This window comes from Antedon bifida, chromosome 5 (assembly GCF_963402885.1).
Source record: "Antedon bifida chromosome 5, ecAntBifi1.1, whole genome shotgun sequence".
NCBI classification, from domain to species: Eukaryota; Metazoa; Echinodermata; class Crinoidea; order Comatulida; family Antedonidae; genus Antedon; species Antedon bifida.
This window is the reverse complement of record NC_136230.1, coordinates 23637621-23658008: the sequence shown is the minus strand read 5'-3', so window position 1 is coordinate 23658008 and position 20388 is coordinate 23637621. Positions and strand designations below refer to the sequence as shown.

General features: G+C 29.6%; 2 protein-coding genes across 2 annotated transcripts in view; one reads left to right on the top strand and one right to left on the bottom strand.

Moving 5' to 3' along the window:
• Positions 1-20388, top strand: part of LOC144843437 (IgGFc-binding protein-like) — a 108935-nt gene that overhangs the window by 31347 nt on the left and 57200 nt on the right. Inside the window, exons 32-41 of the mRNA XM_078700222.1 lie at positions 12601-12906; positions 14857-15001; positions 15409-15585; positions 16620-16813; positions 17083-17266; positions 17659-17769; positions 18262-18452; positions 18743-18847; positions 19385-19534; positions 19969-20107. Of these exons, the coding sequence (XP_078556348.1) occupies positions 12601-12906; positions 14857-15001; positions 15409-15585; positions 16620-16813; positions 17083-17266; positions 17659-17769; positions 18262-18452; positions 18743-18847; positions 19385-19534; positions 19969-20107 (1702 nt within the window). The remainder of the gene's footprint in view (positions 1-12600; positions 12907-14856; positions 15002-15408; positions 15586-16619; positions 16814-17082; positions 17267-17658; positions 17770-18261; positions 18453-18742; positions 18848-19384; positions 19535-19968; positions 20108-20388) is intronic.
• LOC144842235 (uncharacterized) lies at positions 2968-7771 on the bottom strand. The gene is made up of 2 exons (XM_078698647.1): positions 7441-7771; positions 2968-5891 (listed from the first exon to the last, which is right to left on the bottom strand). The coding sequence occupies exons 1-2, from the start codon at positions 7446-7448 to the stop codon at positions 4490-4492; spliced, it is 1410 nt and encodes a 469-aa protein (XP_078554773.1). The 5' UTR covers positions 7449-7771; the 3' UTR covers positions 2968-4489.

Here is a 20388-nt window from a genome sequence, read left to right as displayed (position 1 = left end):
AAGTACATGCCCCGCCTTAGCGGCAAAACGGTCAAATTTGTGGTTAATAGTGTTTTAATATAATCCTATTTTAAAAAACAGTTTATCAATTGAATTACACTTCAGGATTACTTGTTTTCTTGTCTATTATCTACTATGAATACAGTGAGTCTAAGCATGACTGAAAATACCACAATCATAGGTCCAATATCATGCACAAATACTTCCCAATTCAAGTTTGATTCCTCCTTTTGAACTGTGAAGTGATTGTTGACATAATTGTTGCAATTGGATTAAGTTATGCCTCATAATGGCTATAATGCAATTTCATTGATTTTTTTACTTACCTTTTACTTAGTTCAGTATTTTAAAATATTGTTATATTTTTATTTGTACTTACTAACATTAAAAAACATACATACAAGCATGTGCCTGAAATGCTAATGTTGCGAATATATATAAATATTTTACATTAAAAACAAAAAAAATACAAATTTATAGTATGTTAATAGTTTTATTTTTAAAAAATATATAAATTTGAGAGTATTTAGCTTGGTCATTCATTGAGAATGTCGGATCAAAAAAAAAATTCTAAAATTAGAGAAAGTGAATATATTTTTTTAACCAACAATTTGGAAAAGCGCAATTTATATCAAAAATATTGTGGAAACCACCCACATTTGAGCCCACAACATGGTTATTAGGTCTGAGCTCATCCTCGCTAACTAATAATTAATACGAGTAAAATTAGAACAGATTTCCTTTATTTAATACCTGGTGTGTAGTCTTACAACTTCCTAGCTTACCAAAAACAACATCCTTAAAAACCATTAAGGTTGTTGAAAGAAAGCTTGTTGAACCTGTGCAAGAATTATAACAAGGTAACCAAGCCTACAGGTGATGAGATTGTGTATAACATTATCCTGTGACTTATAATTCACCTTGTACTTTGATCAACATCTCTATTTTTTCCATGAGAAATACTAAAATGTTTTTTCCTTATTATGGTTTCTGTCCGGTTTCATTTTCAAAAATGTTTATGATTGTTGCTTTTATGAATTTGATCAACACAAATATTAATTGAAAGAGAAATATTTAGAGTGAGACATGATTGGTAAATGTTCACTGCCTGTACCCCATTGCGAAAACCTTACTGAATAATGGTAGAATCAATGACCTTATATCAATTGCAAGTTTGCAGTGATATATACAGCATTCAGTATGTACAGTAACATTGCTAAAATTGATAGAATATGGTATTAGAGTCATTGCAATCTCATCATGTATTGTTTGCTTAATTGCAATAGTTCAGAAAAAAATAAAATCAAAACTCATGCTGGTGGTGCTACGTAAAACAAATTAATAACTAGACTTATGGCATGTACTTTGTGGGAGGTAACAAGAGGTCCTATACAGAAATAAATGTTTAGATTGTTATTTTGACACATATATTTTTAACTCATAAATAGGGTCTGAATTCTTATCGTTTTTGGATTCAGTATTTTGGCGACTGTTACATAGTTTGTAAATGTATAAAGCAACCAGCACTAATATTATAAGACCTCTTCCTACTATTATCATCAAAATTGGCAACGATTTGTGAGAAGTAGACTCATTTTTTGCAACTGTCCAATTAACAGTTGGTGAACCGTTGCTGTCAGTAGGGTTTTTGGTTGAAGGCAACAGCGTGCTTGTGGATACATTTTCAATTGTGAAATTGATAGTTTTCTTATGCATAATGTTGTAAACGAATATGCTGTAGAATTTGCAATTTGTTCCATTTTCTATTTATATTCTAGTTTTTCATTCGACCAAGAAAAAAACAATTAGGTTATTTTTATGCCAATTCTATTTATTATAAAAATGATCGATAAATAATTTTGTACTTATTTGTGATAAGATGCATGTAAAATAATCTTTTTCTTTTCATAAAACTTCTATTTCTTTTATCAGAAAAACAATTTTATTTATAAGAAAAAGATCAGTAAAAAGATTATTTTTGTAACTTCCATCAACCATCAATATCATACTATAAAGAGTCTTATTTAAATCAAAATGTATAGATACAATATATACTGGCTGCCATTGCCCAAAAAAAAATTGCCAGCTTTTAGTTTATCCCCTTTTTGTTTGCAATTTTAAATCTTTTAAATATTTTATTTAAATTCTTCATGTTCCAGTTTATTCTGTCCTCATTTTGTGGAAAAGTTTCAGCAGATTTCAATTTTAAATATAGCTAATGTAATTTACAGCACCTCAAAATGTTTTGTCTCCCTGTCACTGTATACTAATATTTTGAGACACCAATTATAATTAATGATTTACATAATTAAATCTCTTTAAATTGGTACTTATTTAAAAAAAATATATATATAAAAATATCTGATATAACAAATTGAAATCTGTTAACAATTTTGTTAAAATCATTTTTTTATATCTATCTATTAAAATTATACATATAAATAACTTTTTTAGTGAGTGGTTAAGACAATGAAACCGTAATACATACAGTAGTATCAGCAAGGGTTCGAGCTTCATTCGCTTCATTGTTCGGGTGGTAGAACAATTCTTCTTGGATAAGGACTATAAACTTTAGTTCCAGTGTGCTTAAAAAACCTAGTACATCTTTCGAGACAAGTAGGGGTTACCCCAGTGTACTAATTCACACCACTGTCACACACAACCACTACTTAAAGTAGGCCTTCTAGTAGGCTTACTAGTTTCGTAATAATCAATATGTTGATTGTGAAAAGTACGATGATGAAGATGAAGAATTACGAAATAAACTTTCACACCTTATTACAATAAATAGTAAATCCAAACCATTTTAAACAATATTTACTCAAATTAAATTATAAGGTTCGTCATCAATCTTCAAAGATTTTGATTTTTATTACATTTGAGGTCAAAAATATTAAAATAAATGACTCAAATAAGTCGCTGTTAAAGTCATATAAATAAATATATTGATATAAATCATAACATAAATATGACAAATAAATATGGCAAATTATTTACATTTGATTTAATATAGCATTATTTAAACTGTACACTTTCATTTTCATACAAATATATTATATTATCCAGAAGGGTCTAAGGGCATGTTTCTTCTGCTGGGAATAAAAACTGAATTCCGGTCGCTGATCTATTTTGTATCTTTAGGAAGAGTGGGAAACACAAGTTATTTGAGAAGCCAAAAAGAAACAAAAATTAACAAAGCTGTATGAATTTGGTATTTTACCTATAAATGTTAATTTATCAGTTATTCTGCTTGACTACTGCATTATTACTACTGTAGAGAGCAACCATGGTAGATACACCCCTTATTAATGTACCTGTTAATAGGACCAACCATCTTAAGACCTTGCCTGCCCTTACTATAAGTAGAATCCTAAATTTAAACAGTAATTAAATTGATCACACGCTGCGAAGCTATGTTAATATGCATTTGTATTTACATTTTATAGTTTTTTAAAGTTTTAACTTAACTCTCTTTTTCAAATTGTATTTTTTAAATAAAAATTTAAATATTTGATCGACCTTATTTATATAGTATATAATACTGTTTTTTCATGTTTTGTATCAATTATGTATTTTTAAACATTTTTTGTAATCAACAATTCCAGCCTTCATGCTACATGTTTTTACCATAAAGCTGAATAAATAAATAAACAAAATAAATAAATGTCATTAATTTCGAGAATGCCATTTTTAAAACCGTTTTTACTTCCAAGTAGCCACACACAATTTAACCAGTTATTTGCAGGCAGTAGAAACAGGCCAAATAATTATGTCATTTTTAACCTTCTATTGTTTCACAATGGGATAATTTCATGAGTCAACCATGAATAATTTCTAACCTAATTTTATGATGTTAGAATTGGGTTTTTTTTTCCTCGTAAATTATAACAGATGGTAAAAATGTTGTATAAGCTGTAATGTTTTTACAGCCAAAAATTAATAATAATATTATCGGATTAAGAATATTCATATAGGAAATAGAATAAAAGATAAAACGGAAATATTATAAATAATAACACTATAACATTATTAATATATACTATAGAAACATGCACAGTAATACAGTGATATTCAAAATTGTGTTATAGTTGTAAGTTTAAGTGTATTATGGTAGGATAAAAAGATGAAACCTCCCGTCAGATGTTTGTTGTTCTCGGTCTAATGTCAGCTATAACAGACCAATAATGGACCTAATCATTTAAAGTAAATTATTATTAAAGTAGTATTTTTTTATGAAGCAGATGAATGAGGTCATCACCATTAGAAAAAAAAGGTCAAAACCATAAATAAGGATGAGAAATTGTAACATCTATGCACACTTTTAACCTGCTGAGACCTGAGCATTCAAAATCCAGGGGCAACCGAGAACAACAAACCTGAGATGTTCCCGATGAAATCTCCATAGCAGATATACAAAAATGTTCAATAAATTTAATTATCATTAAATGTTTTTAATGTTTTTAAGTCTGACAAAACAAAAAGGTACCGATTACTCTTGTGTCTTGGTTTCAATAGATTCATATATCTCATTTTCATGGTCTACAAAGTCTTTACTAATATTTCCAATTTCAGCATAAATATTACTTTCATCTGCCGGTACTGTAGAACTAAGACGTTTTTGATCATCAAAATCATCATTATCGTTTTGATTGTTATTAATTTGTTTATCATTAATATCTTCATAAATAGTAACATTTTCCTCTTCCTCGTCATCTTTCTCGAGTACAAAGTATGAGGGCGCTTCCTCTGGACTGTTTTCTGACGTGGTACTGTCCAGCTCTTGAATAGTACATTCAACTTGGTCTTCACAGTCAGAATCATTGAACGAAGACTGTTTTAAAAGTGTTGGATCACTTGGAGTTTCTACGTGATTAGAAATAATTTCTGGCAATTGTTCATAATGGTTGCTGATAATACTCGTGGTAGCAACAGGGTCTATTACGGAAGTATAATTTTCTGCTGTGTTATTTTGCGGTATATTAATTATGTTTAACTCTGCATAAATAGGGTCTGAATTTTCATCGTTTTTGGTTTCGGTAGTGCGGCGACTGTCAGAAGAGTGTTTGTAAATGTGTAAACTAATTAACACTAATATTAACAGACATAATATACCTCCAATGATTGCTAATATCATCAACAAAGATATTGATTTCTGAAAGGTAGACGTATTCCCACTTTTCGCAACTGTCCAATTAACCGTTGGTGAACCGCGGCTGTCATTAGGATTTTTGGTTGAAGGAAACAGCGTGTTTGTGGATACGTTTTCAATTGTAACATTTTCTTCGTCAGTGTTAATTTCAGTTGTTGATGTTATAGTCTTATATGATACTGTCACACTATCATATCCCATTTCATTTCTCATAGAACAGGTAAAAGTTGTGTCATCTGAAATCATGGATGGTTGATTTACAATTAAAACGGACTTGGAAGAATGAGTTTTGGTATTTCCCTTGTTTGTAAATCGAAGGATGTATCCTGGGTTAGAGGTCCAAGATATAGTAGACAAAGGGTTTGCATCGACTGTACATGAAAAGGCATCCTGTGACAGCCTGGTCACTGTAATATTTGGTTTATAGACAACTTCTAAGAAGTCAAATGTACAATTCATGCTATCAGAAACAGAACACACCAGAATTTGACCGTTATCATATCGTGATGGTTGGTATCGGTATTCTGTATCCTGGCCATTTTGTGTAGTACTAATTCTATTGCTTGGAACCTCTATACCATTAATACTAAACTTTGGTGCTGGGTTATTGTTAGCCACTATACATACTGCTTGGTCATCGGTTTCCTTCCAAGTTGTCCTCAACGGGTGACATGTTGGGGATCCATATGACTTATAAATTGTAGATTCAATCAATAGGAAATATAGAATGCTAGTTACCAGGCTGAAAGAGAAGAAAACAAACAACAATTATTTTTTTAATGTGAAAGAAATTCAACAATAAATTGTAAAATTTGAGTTCTCAACAGGCGAGGCAAAAACCAAGTGCGCCTTTAGAGTGCACTTAATATGGTACGGCACGCAAAGAGTTATATTGCTAAAAAATAAGTAAATAAAACAAAGTTAATATCCTTAAATCCCATGAGATTTTCGAAGGCTCAAACCCACCTGTAACTCTACACTCTATCTAGGGTGCAAGATTTTTTTTTTAAATTACTACAAGACCATCACTAGAAAACTGTTGAGAACCCGCATAATAGAATGTTAAATATATACTGAAAAATGTTCAGAGATTTAAGAACAATTTGTGAACAGTGATCTGAACTTAACTAAAGATATAGGTTGATTTGATTTTTTGTATGTAATTTTCTTTGCTCTAACATTTGTTTTCAATTTCACTAAGTGGTTCTTGATTTGTCTACTGACATTGAGTACGAAGAAACAAAGGTAAACTGCCTGCTCCACATATGACAGGCATGAAGGTTAGGAACTGTCTCAATATAAAACGACTGTCATTTTCTAACTCAGTACCTATTTCTGCTACAAAAAAAGACCCTGATTAATAACTGTGTGAACAAATTTATAATAAATTTCTTGACAGCAGACACAGAGTTAAATTCAAATAAGCAGTTAAATGGCTTCTCAAAATAACTATTAAAATCACCCAATGTGTGTTGGAACATTATATATTTAAGTTATCGCTGTGCAACTTAGCTATACCACAAAATCATGGTTATTTGATTGACTGCTGTTGACCTTGAGTAAAATTTTTCGTTGATCACCATCTGTGTGAATGATTTCAACAATTTTTTAAAACACAAAAAAACAGAAATTATAATGTTTTTAAATTTAAACAGTAAAGTGTTATGTAGCAAAAACAGAAATTACAAATAAAACTTTTGACAAATCATTGGTGATCTCTTCAATTTAAAAAAAAATATGAATTGCCGTTCGCATTCAAACATTATTGCGATTGATGTGTTTGGTGTTAGTTTGCAAAAGTGGTTGTGAACATGCAAACTTATTTTGTGTTGAAACTGTTTGAACAACAAAAACCAGTTTCAAACTCTGCTTACATGTTTGAATTGAAATGTTTTTTAAAGATAGATATTTCATTAAAATTCAACATTGTTCTAATTCTCCCTTTGCACTTGGATTTCTAAGTACAGTATAACCTTAGACATGTACGTCTATAAACATACCCTGGTATATTGCCTATATGGAAATTTCAAGATGTCAAGCCTTAAAATGTATACATAATATTATTAGCTACCGGTTACCATTAATACATAACATCAATTACATACACCGCATATGCACAATAATGGTAATCACAAAAATTTAGTAGACACTTAGCCTACATGAAATTATATTCTCTGTAATATGTCTATATTCCCTTGGGAACCAGAAAGAGAACAATAAATAGCTATAGGAAAGAAACAAAAATTAACTTTGAGTTTGATATAAATTGAAGAGAAAATGCGAACACTTACTTATTCATAGTTTAATGATAGTCCTGTGATGTCTGTCTCCTGATGCCAATTATAATGCTTTTGTACAATAGTGTTCTGTTCAATTCATTCCAAGGCTATAGCCATGGATTTGACTATCTTCCTGTTTTATTGTGCCTGTGATACAGGAAGCAATTGGATAAAGTAAAGGTAAAACGAAGTGAATCCTTTTATTACCGTTCAAATATGAAACTAAATGTTAATATGGATTTGTGTTGATCCAATTGCTTAACTATTTGTTATCATTAGTATTTAGGTCGCCTTCCAATTAGCAGCCCCACATTTAAAAACTTCCTTCAAATAAAGACTTGTCATGATCAAATATTGTCCATGGCCAAAATTGTTCCTACAGGGTCATAAATGACCATCCAATATTTTGGCAGTCAAAAACTAGTTTTGATAGACTAATCTAGAAGTTGAATCGAGAAAGAATGAATTTAATTCTGTGAAAGCAAATAACATTATTAAAACTTTTTCTACTACTGTACCATAACATCATAACATTTTATGATATAAATTTAAAATATAATTTGTTAAATGTACATTACTACATATGAATATTTAAGTGCATATTCACTCATTTGTGAATATAGTTAGACCAATAAAACATATTTAAAAATATGTTTTATGGACACTGTAAAATGTTATCGGTTTGTACTATTATTAAAGCTGGTATACGAATATGACACAAAGTCTCAAAACGTGATTATTTTAGATTATATTATTTTGTTTACTCTTATGAAGACATCTTTGTATTAATAAGTTTGTTTTGACACAAGAAATAATAATAATACGGAAATAAGCTAATAAGCTTTTTGGGCTATATCCTGCAAAATTTTTTATAAACATGTTTATTTGTAGTGTTAGTAATTATTGTTATCGATCACTTTGTATGTCTTTTTTATAAAAATTTTCCACATATTCTAATCAAATCATATTATTTCTTTCATTGGGCTGTAAGTCAGCCTGCCAGTTATACCCCTTCTCTTCTAAGTACTTTACAAAGAATAAACCACTTCTTGAAAATGATCAAACAGATCAATTTGAATTCTTAAAATTCAATTCAATTTTATTTTCATAAGATACATCATTATGTAATGACATGAGAGTTTTTTTTTTAAAGTAGAATGCACTTATTTGGAGTTATAATGCATGTGTATATAGAACGATAACCATCAGTGATAATGCATTTTACTTACATAAAGCAAAAGAGAAAAAAAATGAACTGAGATTTTTGATAAAAATGTGTAATATTTTTAAAAATCCAATTAAATGACTTCATGATCAATAAGAACAATGAAATGTTGTATCGTCACAATATTATTGCTCTTACTATGTTATCTGATTGGACAGCATAAATAAAACTTTTTTATTTTGTTTGTCTTTTGTATTATACTTATTGGATGTTAATTGTTATCTTTCTACAGAAGTATAACCTGGCACTCCTTTTATTTTATGAATTTATATTCAGTGGATCTTCGTATTAACACCTAATGTGGATTTTATTCAAATATTTGAAATTGTTATGATTTGTAATTTTATTTCATATATTCAATAAAAGAAATGAACATATGGGAAAATAATTAATGGGATGCACTACAAAAAGTGTAATATACTTGAAACCACACAAAAGACATTAAAAGCCTACATAAATAAAACATCCGCCACATAAATATGAGTTTATTGTTTCTCAATATCTATTTAATTCAGATCAATTTGAAGTAACCAATTTTTTTGAGGACATTGATCATGATTTACTGTTTAAGTTTTAGTCACATTGCATATATGTACATTGCATCAGGATTTCAATATTTTAGAAATAGTCACAGTATTTAAAATCAGTAATTTTCTGCTATCATGAAAAGAATAGAGTTTTTCACACAATATTTACCATTTATACATTTCCTTGTAGCAGAAAATAACAGATTAACATTCCATGTGAATTATTAACCTAAATTTCTTTGGAAACAGAAACAGGAACAATTTCAAATAGGCCTAACCTGCTTTAAGATGTATTGTCCCCCAAAAACATGAAAAATGAATATTAATTAAATTAGACTTTGAATATGTTATTTTGTAGTTTTAATAAAGTTAATCACTTCCGTAGAAAAAAAAAAGGTTTTCACTTATAAAATGACAAAATAAATGGTTAAATTCAACCAAAAATCCATTGACTGGCAGCCAATTTGACCATTTTTTGCTTTAAATTACATTTTTTTCAGGTAAATACATTTTTTTCCGATCCAATTTTTGGTCAGAGTGGATACCGGTAACTATTATGTTACATTAAAATGGAATATTCAACAACAATTTTTTAAGAATTATTTTTTTAGGGGGACAATACATCTTTAAGTAGTGTAGACTAAAATAACAGTTCCTAAAACGTATCCATGGGTGTTTAACCAGTTAATATCGCTGTGCAACTTTTTTCTTTTAAAATAGAGATTACTTGATTGACATTGATTATTGAACTTACTTTACTTTATGTAACATAAAATGCCCTATAGTATATATCGAGTTAACCTATTTTCAAAATGTAGGTGGGGCCTAGGCCGTTCCAGGTGACGCCTCCCACCCTTGGATTTGTATGACTGTTTGGGAGCAATTCCTGGGAGCAATTATATTTAAAAAATCTATTTTCAAATTGCTATCTGGCATCATGTAACGGAAACATGCCCTTGAATTGCACTATTAAAAATCCATGCAAAAGACATTAAACAAATAAATCATCCATGACACCATGTAACAACTTAAACTTGGTGATGAGTTAATTGTTTTGATAGATTTTACCCTTGGGGTTTCTTACAATCAGTTTACCAAATGTTAAATACAAAGAAACATGGTGTTACGCATGCTACAATGCTGCAATAATATAAAGCTTCCTTACCATGTATTGTTAACCATTAGAATTGAATGTCTCTGAACTGCCTGTATCCTGTGTGTGTAGTTTTTAATATCTCCTATACTAGTTGTTGTATTGTCTGTAATTGATCCCCAATCTGTTTATCTCCATGTATCATCACTTGCCAACGATTCCTGTATAAGCACGACCTCTTCAGGTTTTATGCTTAAACTTGATCCTTTAATGCAATCTTAATACATAGAAAAATTACTCAAATTCCATTCCAATGAATGGAGCAGTTTATGGATTAGAGATTTATGAACCAATTACTTGTTAGGTTTTGTTTAACTTCCTCCTTTATTTTACCTCATAATATATTGTGTAATTTAAATAGGGTTAAAGTAATTGGATAATTGATTGCTTTTAACACATTGATTATGATTTATTAGTTTTAAGTGTCAATTTTTGTGATATATACACATATATAAACATTGTTAATTAGCTTCCTTGTTAATTCCTATATACACTGAATTAAACTTAATTTTGATTTTATAGTACCCTTCCCATCACCTAAACCCTGAGGTTTATACAGTCACACCTGGCACACACCATACGAAACACTGGTGTAACCAACAGTGAGATTACTGCAGTCCTAATGTACTGTCTTATTTTTCCATCACTGAACATTGTGCCATTTATTAAGTGTCAAACGCACTATTTAAGGCCCATATAGTATGATAACATCGACGACAACTAGATAATTATGCTAATCTTACATAAAACAAAATAAATTAGAAGTTTACATCCTAGAATTATAGGATCCATTTTGTGCTGCCTTTGATATTGATCAATATTTTGATCATGAAGTCATTTTAAATGGTTATCCTATATTTCTAAAATGAAAAATGTTTCTATTTTCTTTTGTTTTATGTAAGAAAAATGTATGCTTTACTATTATCGTTAATCGTTATCGTCCTAATGTGTAGCAATCTTTACATTTCCCTCATCAGTAAAATTGCGAGTCCATTATAAACAGGAAACAGTAAATATGATCAAATGCTATTTTTTTGTCTATATTATAAAAATATTGTAGTGGTAATAATATATTAGTATAAAAAAGGTTGTATACTTACTTAAATATGAGAAAATACATATGCTATAGTGGTCAGTCAGTTGATGCAGTGACTCACGTGAATTGTTCCAATAGATTCAGCTGTGTATAATTAAAATTAGAATCACTGAATACTGGATTCAAACTTGGTCTGAAAATCTCACAGAATGGCGTTGCTGAACAGCATTACTTAGCTCAGTCACTTGTTACTAATGGGTTTCTTTACCCATATTCTCTTAACAACAAACATAAATACCTGACATGGCAATACTACAGTGAATTCTTATTTCCTTAATAGGTTAAATGGAGAAAAATGGAGAAAATGTGTAAAAATTTAAAAAAAAATCTCTACCAACACACATTTTTTTTCTTTGATTTAGAGATGGAATAATGTCTAATTGAATGGCAATCTCATATTATATACAATGTTTTTATCCGTGGTTACATGTTATTTTTCCCTTTATATAATGTAGTTCTTTTATTTTATTTTTGTCATCTTAACAGGTAGTCTTGCAAAGTTAGATATTGAATGAATTTAGAATTTGTTTTGTAAAGAGCGTATTATATTATAAAGATGCACTATGTGAATTATAAAATGATTTTAGAGAAATATATACCCCATTAAGTTTTATTGCTATTGTACAAACAATATAATATACATACATTCATTCTTTAATGAGCTTGTTAGTAATAACAAAGAGGTATGCATAACTTACACCATGCAATAAAAGAACATCAATAAAAGACATTCAATAAACATAATACAAAATGAATGCACCAATGAATAAATAAAATAAATTGAAATGTGTATTTCTTGATTCTATTGTACATTTTGTTTATAGAGATAATATACGGTAGTCTTTTAATTTAACTTGTTTTATTATATTATTGTTTTTGTTATATTTGCGTGTTTAATGCAATACTTTGTAATTTTTATTTTAGATTGTAAAAGGATCCCAATAGAAATAAGCTCATAAGCTTTTTGGGCTATCCTGAAAAATCTTTTATAAATGTATTATTTGTAATGTCCGTAATGTATGTTATCACTTTGTATATGTATTTTTTATGATGATTTTACTAATAAATTCAAATCAAATCAGAGTTTTTAAATGTTGACTTAAATACTGATAAAATACATTACAAAGTTTTTAATGCAGATGTTATTTTTTTTCTTTTTTTCTATATTTAGAAAGTACTTATGAAAGAAGATAAGTACATGGAAATTAACTACATAGCAGTATCACCGCCTTACAGTAGTGAAGATGTGACAATCACACTTAGTGGTGCCACCTTACTTCTTGTGACATCTTTTGGTCTTGAAGTGAGATGGGATGGTCACATGGTTGTGGAGATAAGACTACCTGCTTACATTTTAAGTGAAGGATTATGTAGGAGTCCCGAAAAACCGTCTTTCAATTTTACAGAAACTCCTGACAATTTCACCACTACAGACTATCCTGACTACAACACCACTACAGACTATCCTGACTACACAGTAAGTCTAAATACCATATTTGAAGTATACATAATTAGTTTGTTTGTTTGTTTTATTGGTTTTTCCACACATTTTAAAAAAAATTACAAATTACGAATAATAAAAATATATTCATAAAGTTGGGTTAAAACTATGAAGCAATGCAAGGACATAAGTGCCAAGCAAGCCACTGACATTGACAAAGCAACAGTTCGCATTACCTTGCTTGTGATTGGTTTTATTTACTTGCTGTGCAGTTAAGCTCTGTCTACACTATCAAACTCGTTTGACAAAAAGTGTGTGATGTGCCCAGATATGGTAGTGATATGATGTCATCATGTCCAGTATGGGCACATCACATTTCTTTTCACATAAAGTTTGATAGTGTAGACAGAGCTTTTGCACCTATTCAAATAGGGCAATGATAAAATGTTAATTTGGGGTAACCTAATTTTTTATCACATGGTATTTTTTCCATGTATACCATACTGCACTGTTGTAAAGTGAAATCAAACCACAGTTTTTAAAAGAGTTGGATACCATGCAAAGAGTAATATATCGACATTTTTTTTCCTTTTTAAGAATAACGGAAAATGTATGGTTTTAACACTACAGACATCTATTAGTATTTTTTTTTGTGTCTCCTCAATAGAGGTACTAGTGTAACACAAATTCATACAATGCAAAATTAAGTATAAATATTATATTTCACAAAATCAAATACATTATTACTACAGTATAATAATACTTACACATAGTATATGTCATTGTATCAGGCAAACATAATTTCGGGGGATCCAGATCAAGTCTATTTCGAATTGAAGAAAATGGATAATCACAGCTAAGACATTTTTAAAACTGTTTATTCCCCCTTCTTCTATGACAATATTTATTTATTCATAATAATAAACCAGATAAATTAGCTACTCAAATGAATCTGTCCCAGAAGATTGCATTTAAGATCTGCATATTTGTTGTTTATGATATAATATTAGATAATGCTATTTCAGATTATTATGATAGAAGAGCATTATATTTAAAAACTAACAATAGATCAACTACGTTTTTTCAGCATACAATGCATCTGAATGAAAATATAGGAAATCTTAAAATTAACTTTAACTGATATATTAATTGTAAATGCATGCCATATTTCATTGACAATCAAAGTTTGAAGTATATTTTGTATTCTGTGTGGGTAGTCTTCTAAACCAGCCAAAGCAATCGAAAATTACTAATATGACAAAAGCATACAATAAATAAGCAATAAACTATATTTATATTAATACTGTCTGTATTTTACAGACTAAGTGGCGTTGTAAAAGAACATTGCCTTACTAGCGCTGCGTATAAAGATATATTACTCTTTGTTGTGAATTATGATTAGTTGTAAGTTTGTTTAATAAACTATATAATTTACCATCCCACTGCTACCAGTATTTTGTTTTGGAAATTTATAGCATTACTTTAAATATCACTGTTATACTTGTAGAATGCCTATTGATTTTCAGGAAAATGATATATTGGTTACGTCACAAAAGCTTATATTAATAAAAATCTGACATGCCTGTATCTTTCATAGTGTATTCTTTTAACATGGACCAAAATATCAAGTAGTGAGCCCTCTCTCTTCGAATATAGTTTTATAGCAATAGGCCTGGATACCATAGCATCTAACTAATATTAACTTAACCCAACCTTCTAAATAATCTCTATGTAATACAGTGTTCCATATATTGGATAAAGATAAGAAGATACTGCATGATGTTTAATCTCACATGACGTGATACCGCTTGTGTATCCGATAATAAAATATATTTAAAAACTGTTTTTAGTTACTAAGAGAATTATATTTCTGTTTTTTTTTAAACTATGCAATATATACTGTGTATTTCTTTTTATATGACATGGCATGTTACAGCATGTTTTAGTGTTTAGTTTATAAATATCGATAACCTTTTTTCTTTCAAGGATTACATTAATGAGTATTATAGAACCGAGTGGCTAGTTGAATCAGATGATTGTGAACTTCGATTTCCGAATTTCGACTCTTGTCAAAATGAATCCGCTCTAGAAATGTATCAAGAACAGTGCTATGTATTGTTTGACTTTTATGGTAATCTAATTTTGAAATTTTTTTTTATGGCACAACCCTATTGAGTTTGGTTTAAACCAACAGCCATAATTTAATTAGTAATGACATAAGGCAGGTGACATGTCAAAATTCTCTACTGCAGTTACTTCTTTACTCTTTAAACCTGTTTATTAAGTTTGTTTATTTAGCAAGCTGCTTTTATTGAGTAATCATACACAATTAATTAATGACTGGATTGTAATATCTGTATATTTTAAATGCAAGAATGTTGATCGTTGTGTCCGAACACTTTGACTTTTTACACCATGGATTTACTGTACGCCTTACATTATACCATAATCCTTATATGTTATTACTTTTAATGCTATAGAATAAGGTAACAAGTTTACTAAGCAACAACCTTTTTCATTTTTTTTTTTGCATTATAGGACCTTTTTCAGAATGTTTTTTTGTTATCGATCCAACACCTTATTTTAGTGGCTGCATCTCTGTACAATGTTCAAAGTCAATACAAGAAGAAATATGCAATTCAATAGCACTATATGTGTATCATTGCCAAGCAGCAGGTGTCAACATTGACGAATGGAGATCTGAAGACTTTTGCTGTATGTATAATTCATTGTTTAATTGCTTTCATTTATTCAATTATTTTCATTTCATTTATTTATTTGACCAGTATAAAATTAATACATTAACATACAATATTTGAACAGGAGATGAAATAATGCTGAGTAGGGTCAGTTTATGCAAAATAGTCAGCTACTGATCCTCATATCATATAGATGCTCATAGTCGTATACAATTAAAACATATACAAAATAATTTAAGTTAAATAAATAAATTAAAAAAATGTCATAACGAAGATTATTAGTGTAGTATTTGATTATCATGTTCAACTATTGTTTATTAATATCAATTACAGGTTCCCATACTAAAAGCTATAAGCTTACAGTCGGTACCTATTTCACATAAATATACATACACATTATCATTTTCATTCATTGGTACATTATTATTTTGTATTGAATTGTATTTCTACATTTTCAAGTACAATACTTTTAAAGAATTTTGGAAGCTAAATCGTATTAAAGTTATCAGCTGCACCTTTGTTTTCATTTTTGATTTATATAGTATTGCTGACTTGGAGTCTATTTTGTTTAAAATTACTTGCTAACAATTAATATACTAAATTCTCTTTAATGAACTGAAAGTTGACAGCATAATAACGGTTCTTGTCTACCAGACAGATTTTAAGTGTAACATTAGCTACTATGTAATTTAGGAACTTTAACATATGCTAAGGAAAATTTGATAGGTCAAGAAAAATTGCTCAGCATATCACACCACTGTCTCATCTACAGTATGTAAACGTGGTGCAATTTGATTTCTTAATCAATACATTACATAATAAAATAATTATTTTGTTATAAATTACTGACTCAAAATACATACAATTATAAACAACCTGGCACATCCATTGTTATAATAACTTTAATAGGTCTGGTATTAAACATTTTTTAAAGTCAGTTTATGTATTGTAGTTCTATGTATCTTTTTAATTGTAATTGCTGTCCACCAACATTTCTTGGTATTTTGATGAAGACAAATAAAGTTGTGTATTTGTTTTGATTAATTTTAGATTGGGATTGTGGTGGAAATGCTGAATACACTTTATGTGGATCAGCGCATCCAGAAACATGTGGATATCTGGATACTGATTGTAATCGACCATGCCTGGAGACATGTGAATGTGATGAAGGTTATGTATTAAGTGGATTAAGTTGTGTTCCTGAGGAGGAATGTGGTTGCCGATATGGAGATTATTATGTAGAGGTACACAATATCTATTTGTATTCTTTACTTCAACATTAATAACACTGGCTATGCAAGTTGAACATGTTGTAGTGAAGTAATGGTAACTAGTTGCTAGTTGGCTCATGTGCTTTCATATTCAAATCGTTTATTTGCATTGTAGAGTTGCGTAGTGCGTGGAGATGTGAGGACGTAGGCCTACAGTTTATTATTGCTATATGTATGATTAAGAATTTTTTTGTTGATACACTTTCTCTATATGCACACTTACTATTTATGTTGTCTCTTAGCTGTTTGATGCATTTATTAGCAACAGTAATTGTAGTGAGGCGTGTTTCTGTAATGAGACAAGTAGCGAGGTTTCATGTATTCAAGGAATTGGCTGTGATTTAACCTATACCTGCCAAATACAGGATGGTGTACTTGGCTGTTACTGTCCTGAGGGAACTGTCGATTTTGAGGGAGAGTGTATAAGTAAGTTAATACAAGCAAGATATAAATATAGGCCTTTCAAAAAGAATACTACAATTTTATGTGCAACAAACTTTCATTGCACAAAATTCTTTATAAAAAATAATTCAAAAAGCTGATCATGCAATAAGACCAGTAAATAGAGCTAAAGATCTAAGCTGAATGGCACACTGTGTACTATAATACATATTAATAAAAAAAATTCAATAATTTACACGGTTTTTCCAAACGATTCAGAATAATCAACGGGAATACAATTAAGTATGTGAAGACTCTTTTCACTTTTTTAGAAATTGTTTCTTGTTTACTAGTAGTGTTGTGCTCTTTTTTATTTTCCTAAAAAGATATATTGACAGTTTATATTGATCGATTTAAAATGTTTTTCTTTTATTTAGATGACCCATGTTTTTATAACCCATGTGAAAACAGAGGATTATGTACATCTGAAGGATCTAACTACACATGTTCATGTTACCAAGGATTGACAGGAAGTCACTGTGAAATAGGTAAGATTAAATCATTTTCACTTACACCCAGGTTAAGCTTACTCTATCAACACTAAGTTCCAACTTGGAAAATTTAAACATCAAGAGACGATAGACATCACTAAAATAGGAAGCGCTATCATTTTTACAAGGCATTAAAATAAATAGTAATTACTGGGTATTCAGGCATGTAAAATGCAGAAAACATGTTTGCAGTTCAAACTAGTATATAGTAGAGCCTTATAATAATAATGTATACATTGGATGTATCTTTTACATATCAATTCTGGAGAAATGTCACCATTACAGTAGTGCAAGATAAAGGATTGAAATACTGTTTGAGTATACTCCTGTGATTATCAAGAGTTAGGAATTCACTGTACTTAAGCAACAATTCTCTAATTTTTTTTTAAGTGATAATTCCTAGACATTTAGTTATCATTTTATGAATTTTATTCATACAATATTGAAAAGTGTTTTATGTGATTCGATATTGTCTTCTTAATATTTCAGAGCTAGCAACCTGTTTCATTTTTAATGCACATTACATAACATTTGATGGGGCTTACTATGATTTTATGGGAGGCTGTGAATATGTGCTATTTGCCACTGAAAACATAGCTGTTGTTCAAAGAAATGAAAAAAATGTGTACAACCCAAGTGTTTCTTCCTTGGAGTCACTCGCAATTAACTTTGAAGACTTGGTAAATTGATGTTTTTTTAATTTTTTAATTTTGTTTGTAACAAATTAAAACTATAGTGATTGAAGTTTGCTATGAATTTTTTTTACACAGAAATTGTGACTAGAGTTAGAGAGTTATTGTAGAGTCGAGTGGCTGAACGTTTAAGGCAATGGCACTGCAAACCATAGCCACAAAATCAGAACAGACCCTCCTTCACCATTGTTCTGATGGTAGACCAAGGTTTAAGTTTTAGTTTAATTTGTATTTGTGTTCCTGATTTTTATACCTTTAAAACATGTTTGTATTTTTAGGTAATTGAATTACATAAAGGAAGGCAAGTGTTGGTAAATCAATATGAAGTAACCCCACCAGTTTGGGAAGAATCATATTCTATAAATGACAATGGAGATTATGTTGTAAGTATTTTAATAATTATGATCTCAGAAATCCTTTTTTTAAACATGCAAGTTTGTTTGAATGTCAACCTCTATGCTCGTTGTTTATAACTGTTCTGCTCGTCCAAAGTTAAATACTGCCTTTTCCAGCCAATCCTTTATCAATGTAATGCGATGGATAAGTTGAATAAAAGTACAGGAGAATGGAGAGAATATTTCATTCGAAGAAAGATTGACTGCTCTATTTTTAACTCCTACAGTCAATCTTTCAACTCACCATCAAACTCATAAAATTATTTGTATACTATCGGTTTGTTTTTGAAATAATGTACTTTAATGTACATCCTTGAAATTGTATTTGTTGGTCTCAAGCTCTACACTATCAAACTCAAATTTGTACAATTTGAGTTAAGAAAGTCCATGTGTGGACAGCATTAAGATATTCCTTGCTGAGGTGGTGAATTTTGTACTATTTAAGACCTGTGTGATAAAGATATAGCGGCTAAAGATGGATTTCTTCACTAATATGTTTCCTTATCTTTTGCATGTTGTTTACAGGTTTTTTTGATGAATGATGGACTTGAAATTCTTTATGACGGTATTTCTAATGTAGTCATACATGTACCAGAATCCTATATCAATCAAACTGCTGGACTTTGTGGATACTTTGATAATGATGTTAACAATGATATTGTAACAAATGAGACTGTATGTATAATTTTTTTTTTAAATGAAAATCAAACATTAGTAGCTATTAGGACTATTTATACTGCATATATAATGCATAAAGAATTTGCTATACACAAATTAACTTTTATACCCTAAATTTATTGTCAGGCTAAAAGGAAAAGTATCACCCCACACTAATAGTGGTAGAGTCCATTATTTGTTGTTTTGAAGTTGATTTTTCAATTTGAGTGGACATACTGAACCAATAATCGTCAATTCTCAGTTCTGAAACCCTACTATATTCCCGGAAAATCAACACCATTATTTTTGTAAACTTCTGATCTGCAGTGTTAATATATCTATGTTATTATATCTACTCAGATCTCAGTCTGCAAATTTTCTTTAAACACGTTCTCAAATATAAAGTGGTTATTTAAGTATGTTTTTGAAATAAATTCTTTTTTTATGGACAGGTTGGAGATGCTGTTGCATTTGGTAACAGTTGGGCAGATTCAGAGTGCTTGTTTCCTGCTGGTCCCGAAATGTATCCATGCAACAATGGAACAAACGACGAGGAGGAAGACTTCAATTATTGTGACATTCTTTTTACCGGTATGGTTGTGAACTACCATTATATTTTTATTAGATTTTATATATTTTTCTGTTTATTTCCTCTTTCTACAAAATGATATCTAAAGCCAACATTTGGGACAGACATTCAACCCTAAACTCAAATTTGTATAATTCTTTATTCACAATCAACAAAGCATCAATGACAGGTTGATTATAAAATATACAACCTTTAGAAAAACACAAAGGTAAAATTCATGCAATTAGTTAATGTGAGTAAGCCAAACCAAGTTTTTTTTCTATAGTTACGGTTATACATTTTT